The 6,454-nt window shown below is 32.7% G+C and overlaps 1 protein-coding gene across 2 annotated transcripts in view; it reads left to right on the top strand.

The window, feature by feature from the left end:
• The first annotated feature begins 3,382 nt into the window (after positions 1–3,382).
• LOC106468221 overlaps positions 3,383–6,454 on the top strand; it is a 27,434-nt gene continuing 24,362 nt past the window's right edge. Inside the window, exon 1 of one of the 2 annotated variants that reach the window (XM_013928634.2) lies at positions 3,383–3,693. In XM_013928634.2, coding sequence (XP_013784088.1) covers positions 3,646–3,693 — 48 coding nt within the window. In that variant the 5' untranslated portion in view covers positions 3,383–3,645. Of the gene's footprint in view, positions 3,694–3,725; positions 3,822–6,454 lie in introns of those variants that run through there. The other variant, XM_013928635.2, reaches the window with a different exon arrangement.

A 6,454-nucleotide genomic window follows, 5' to 3' on the forward strand; every position in this document is an offset into this window, starting at 1 on the left:
GACCCTCTGATGCAACAATATATTTTTCAAATATTCATTTTAGAACACACACACACAAAAGAAAAAACATACGCCAGTCACTAGGATATAAAGTCTCAAAACTAATATAATTTTTCTGGCTTTCTAAGTAAAATATAAATAGGTTTAAAATGCCTTTAAATGTTCAAGCAGACTTACGAAGAAAATGTAGCAAACTGTCATTCTATAGCCGTCAAAATGAAATAGCTGTAATGGGTTTGTGTTTTCAAATGAATGTAAATTATAGAAGCCTATGACTGAAGTTATAAGTTTCTGAAATTGTAAAATTGGAGCTCGGACGTGTTATGCGACGTAGAACAATGAAGATAGAGAAGGTTTTATTTATTTTCAAATTTAATTAAAAACTTAAATATAAAAAAATAATTATAAACTACGGTTTCATACCACGTTTATTTACATACATTGATAATAAAATGGTCTAATAAAGTTCTGAATATAACAAGTTATAATATGCACACTTTCACATAGCTGTAGCAATAAGGTTAAACCTATCAACAGTCAATATCGGGTCATGAATTTAGAATACATCAGTGATGATAAGATACGTACACTAGCAGACAATATCCAACTATATCACTTTGAGCCATTGTCAAAAATGTAAACAATGAACCTGAAATTTAATAAATCTTCGATTTGTCCGATGAGGAAAACTCTTTCCAGAACGTGTATAAGCGCTAATATATGCGAATGCATAAATTAATTTGTTAAGGTAATTGTTTTTGATGATAAAACTGTCATGATTTATTTCGTAAATTGCAACTGTGTTTCATATATTCATCGAGAGGATGGTTGGAGTCGATTCAAGTATTCTCCTACCATTTTCATCCTTTTCTGTGGATCATTCTTCATACAATCCCTTGTTTTACAAGTAACAAACTTACTTTTCCCCTAATTAATAAAGGGGAAAAGTTACATGAAACAGTTCCAACTTTTTGAAGTGTGCGTTTTTTGGCTTGAAAAAGAGCGTTTGCTCGAAACGCCGCCAAGCAAATAAATTACTACGACAGTTTTTAAAGGTGGTTTTTCTCTAAAAGACTAATTTCTTTTAATATATGTGTGTGTGTATAAAAGCTGAAGACGTTTTTATTACATGTAATATTGATTACGTAGCTTATTTTGAGGCACAATGTATATGTAAAGAAAGAAAGATAAATTTCTCGCACATGAGACAATGCAATCTTAGTTTGGAGTGATCTTTGAGGTACATCTGTTGGCAAACAAACTTTTATGTAAATCTGAGGAAATGTGAGAGACTTGTTTAAGCATTATAAAAATATTTTGTAACATGTTTCATCGTTGGGTTCCGTGGGATTATTTGATAAATATAATGTAAATTAGAGTCCATTTAACAATAATGAATTAATATACGTCTTCAAGTACGTCTGCTGCAGGTTCAAGCTATGTTAAATTTTTGTAAACCTAAGTTTAAAAACAACATTTCAATAGAAACTACAACAATATGTTACGTATTCCTAACTTACAAATAAACTTACTTACATAATTTACTTGCTAGTAGACGTGATAAACTTCACTACTAACACTGAACTGAATCACCCACTGGATATTATAACAAGTCAACTGATTGCTCTCGTATTTACATTGTACTCTATATATTACGTGTAACTTCTCCATTCTTAATTTTCATGAACATTTTAGATCTTGTCATGAGCCCTCTAGCAAACATCCGAATTAAGATACTAAAAATGTAGCTTACAACACTGTCCCTTCCAGGATTGTGAATTCTCTTGACCAATCCCAATATACAAATAAAACAGTACACTGAACTTTCTTTCCAATAATTATTTTGATGGTTTCCCCCCTAAGATTATAGTATGTAATTGGATGGCTTTTTGTCCCTCATCGTCCTCATGTCTCTTCCGCTTCCAATACATGCGAGAGTGTTTGGTTCCATTATACCCAAGTTCTAATATGAGTATTTCACTTCTAGGTAATTCATTGACCACCCTCTCTCTCTTTTTACTAGAAGTTTAACCCCTGTTGTAGTACTTGCCATGTAATGCACGGTGACATCCTGTTCATAAGCTGTGAAGCTATCTGAAGTTAGCTTAACTCGTATCCATGTCTCTGCAAGAAGTCAGTTCCCAATACGCATTCTTCCTCGATATCAATAACTCTCGCACCATGAGACGTAGAGAAACTTCCAACAGAAAGGTAATTTTAACTTTCCTCTTGCTGGAACTTTTTGTCCACCTACTGTTTAAATTAATCTCCCTTCTTTCCTCATTAAGTAGCGCCCTCACTGGCATCAGGCACAAAATGTTCGCTATTTTTACCAGTTTTAGTTGATGTATTAGTTTTGTGTATCTGTAAAACAGAAATATTAAACGTATTGTCAATTATAATGATGCTAGTTATAATAATAGCTTACCATTCCAAATAATAAATAGGTCTAAGTTATAACAGAATTACCAAAACGTTGAACATACAATAAAAAAATCATAGCATTTATGCATAGGCTTATGAACATGATGAATTATGATATGATAATTATTAGCATTATTTTTATTAATAATTTTAAAATATGTTTAATATTGTAACTGTAGTTGGTAAGTTTTTTTGATGACCATGAATACTGATGAATGTAAAATACTTAAATGATGCTTTTAATTTATTGGGATATGTTTGGTATACGTATGAAATATTGAAAATTAGTTTGATTTGTAAATGTATCCTGATATAAACTCAGCCATTTAAAGCTTTTACCTTGATCTGGTTCTTCGTCCATTCTTGCTGTTGTTATTTTCACACTTTACTAGAAACCTTGTAACTTCTTAATCTTTCTACAGACAGGTGAAACATGTTTTTGTACATCTCGGTTATATGTATTTGAGGATGCTGTATATAGGTTTCTATTAATCGGGGAAAGATCGTCTCGTTTTGTGATTTCTGTTGTTGTTTACACTGCATAGCAGACGTGTACGCAGAGGAAATAGTGCTATATTAGCTACTTTGCAAGAGAGCGGTAAATATGCTTCTATTATAATTCGCTAGATGGTGGCACATTACATCGAATGATGCCATCATTAACTACATAATTTACGTGGCATATTAAAGAAGTCATATAGTATTGTTTAATATATTGAAAGATATTTATACTTAAAATGTCTACGTTGGGGGGGGGGGCTGATAAGTTAGTGTTAGGTAATAATTTAGAGGTGTTACGACGTGTTATAGTCTTGCATGTAGATAGGACGTCAAAAAAGGATAAAATTTGCATTCCTTAATTTTTGAATGACCCCTTATTACAAGATCACGTAAAACCTACAATATACTAAATAAATTTAAGGCTCAACATTACCTCCTTCCTGTTAAATGTTAAGCTGAAACAAATTCCAAAACGTCTTGCTACTTCTAGAATACAGAGTAATTCGTAGAACTATGTATATATTGCAATCTGGGTTTTACTTGCAATAAGTTTGACCAGTTATACGATGCAATAAGCTTTTTTTTATTAATACAAACATTAAATGTCAGTTTTCCGTTAATGGTCAGAAACTAATTCTGACTCACAAAGTAACATCGAGACCCAATCAGAAGACAGTTAAAATCACGTGATCGCAAGCTTTTCTTGGAAGTTTCTTTAGCATGAAATCGCGGCTGATAAACACAGGAACCAAGAAAAGTCTACAAAAGGTTTTTTTTATAGTTTCAACCAGTTATATATATATATATATTACACCAGAAATGTAAGTATACTAACTGTATGTCTAAAACATACAAGTTATAAACTTGTTATTACTGAAATGTCGAAGCTGGATCTTGTGAGTATTTTCCATTTCATTTTATATTGAGATAAAACAGGTTTTAAAATATTTGTTTAGTAGTATAGCTAAATAACGCTTTTTCGCAACAATTTTCAAAAACATATTATTCTAAATGTTAAAACGAGCCTAAAGTGATATCCCTTTTATTTTGTACTGGGACTAGCGTCATTACACAAGTTGGGCCATAAAATATGGGTCAAAATCACAGATATGTACCGGAAACCTTGTATCATGTAAAATAAATTACTATTTTTAATGCAGCTTGTTTAGTAATATTAATTATTCATTATTATAACAAAAAGATTATATTAGAATTAGAATCATGAACAAAAGCTGTCTATGTCTAGAATTTAGGAATAAACTTCTAATCCATACTAACTGTATTAGAAATAAACAAAGCAAATAGGTTGCACCTACGTTTTCATCATACAAGCTGTATGTAAAGTATCCTTCCGCTTCCAAGTTCTTTAACGCTATAAAATATAGTTTGGAAATCTATTTTTCAGATATCACACATCAAAGTTTTATTACGACTTGTTTTAGAGCATTCAGTATAGACTATAGTTCATAAGAACACGAAATTATACTTGCTTTTTAACGATACCTGTTTATGAATTATTTGTATAATTTTCATTTTACCTGTATCGCAAAAGTCTCTGCTTTATTGTGAACGCTGAGTAGGCGAATCAAAACTTGCAAGTTTAATTTGTGACTTCCTAAGATCCAGATATGTTGAAACCCACCTGCTTTTACGATTATAATATCTTTTCTTTTGGTTATGCACATATTTCATTTATCTCGGCAACTGTCACACCCCAAATTGCCCATAATAATATTTCTCCATGGTCATCACCTCCCACAGCCAACTCTGGGGCTACTCTTTTACCAACGAATAGTGGAATTGATCGTAACATTATAACGCCACCACGGCTGAAAGGGCGAGCATGTTTGGTGGGACGGGAATTCGAACCTGCGACCCTCAGACTGCGCCCTAACCACCTGGCTATGTCAGGCCACCTATATAGGGATGGCTCGGATTGTTCATCGAAGTGGTATTTTAAATATCTCCTGAAGATTGAATCTGTAAAATTCCGAAACGTTTATCTGCATCTCTTGTGATATAAATAATGTTGTTCATCTTAAGTGTGGTTGTCGTTTTTATTGGCAGACTTCTTTTCCTTAGAACACATCGATCGCTAATGTGAAATTTTAAATTTCAAATCTCGGAATAAATTCAGCGGATTATTAATGCATTTGATAAGTGTTTTGTTGTTATGTGTATATTTTTCGTCTATAATAAATATTAAGAACAACATTTTATATGAATGAAGTACTCGTCACATTGGTTTTATTTTCTCGTGTCTTATAGTCATCCAATGAATGTCAATATGTATTTCCCATCGCATCATAGTAAACGCAAATTGAAAATTATTACTTGTTTTCATCATGTCAAACAGTAAGCACACAATTCATGTTACTACTGAGTTTCACGTCCTAGCGAAAGAGTAACACAAAATTGTGTTGTTTAAACACTAAATCAAACGTCAAACATTTCCTTTTACTGATACTCAGTTTTTTTTAGTAAAACTACAGACAGTTGATTAATTACGCGGATTTAGGATGGGGCGGGGAGGGCTTTAGAGAATATCTTGCACTATAATATTCATAGAATATCTAAAAACCAGCCAACCTTGTTTTACTGAAACTTTATATAGACATAGTGTGTAAGTTTAAAAACTGCAACTGCCTGTTGAAAGAAAATGAGACGACGTTTCGGTTTCTATACTGAGGCTAGGAGCCGAAACGTTGTATCATTTTCTTTCAACAGGCAACTACAGTTTTCACAGCTAAAATCAACTGTGCTTATCGGTTTCGAGGAGGAAATCCTCCTTTTGATAAACTATGTTTGGCGTGTGTATAGTATATGTGCTGCGTAACTCGCTGTAGAGATAAGCTTATTTTCTGAGAAAAATCTCATGTTTTGTTCTCTTAGTGCTGGTTTAGGTAGGGTTTGGGGCATCTTAGTAATATCTTACATGGATGGTAAACTTCCTGACGTCAAAAAAAAAGAAAAAAGAAGAAGATTCCTAAGACGCATATTTCTGTTTTTTACAATAAGAAGTTAGGAATTTAATTAAAATTATTATTTTCGTTTTAGTTCCTGTTACATAAACGTATAATTTATACAATAATTATTTACGGTACAATTAAGAGTTGTTATAATTGTAAGCCTGGTCGCGGATTCGAATTTTCTGTCACCAAACATGCTCGCCCTTTCAGCCATGGGGGCGTGATAATGTGACGTTCAATCCCACCTTTCGTTGATAAAAGAGTGGCCTAAAGGTAGGCTGTGGGAGGTGTTCGCTAGCTGCCTACCCTTTAGTCTGTCACTGCTAAATTAGGGACAGATAGCGCAGGTAGACGTTGTGTAGCTTTGCGCGAATTTCAAACCAAATTATAATGGTAGAATACTAAATTGTGTCATTTCCGCCACCTACATTATTCTTTTGTCAGGAAAACATTTTTTATAATACACAGCGTGGTCACAAGTAAATAGACACCACCTTTTCAGGAAAATTTAAAATTTTCAGTCATATTCACATGAATTGATATATTTATAATTTAATTAA

The sequence above is a fragment of the Limulus polyphemus genome, unplaced genomic scaffold, assembly GCF_000517525.1.
Source record: "Limulus polyphemus unplaced genomic scaffold, Limulus_polyphemus-2.1.2 Scaffold2920, whole genome shotgun sequence".
Taxonomy (NCBI): domain Eukaryota; kingdom Metazoa; phylum Arthropoda; class Merostomata; order Xiphosura; family Limulidae; genus Limulus; species Limulus polyphemus.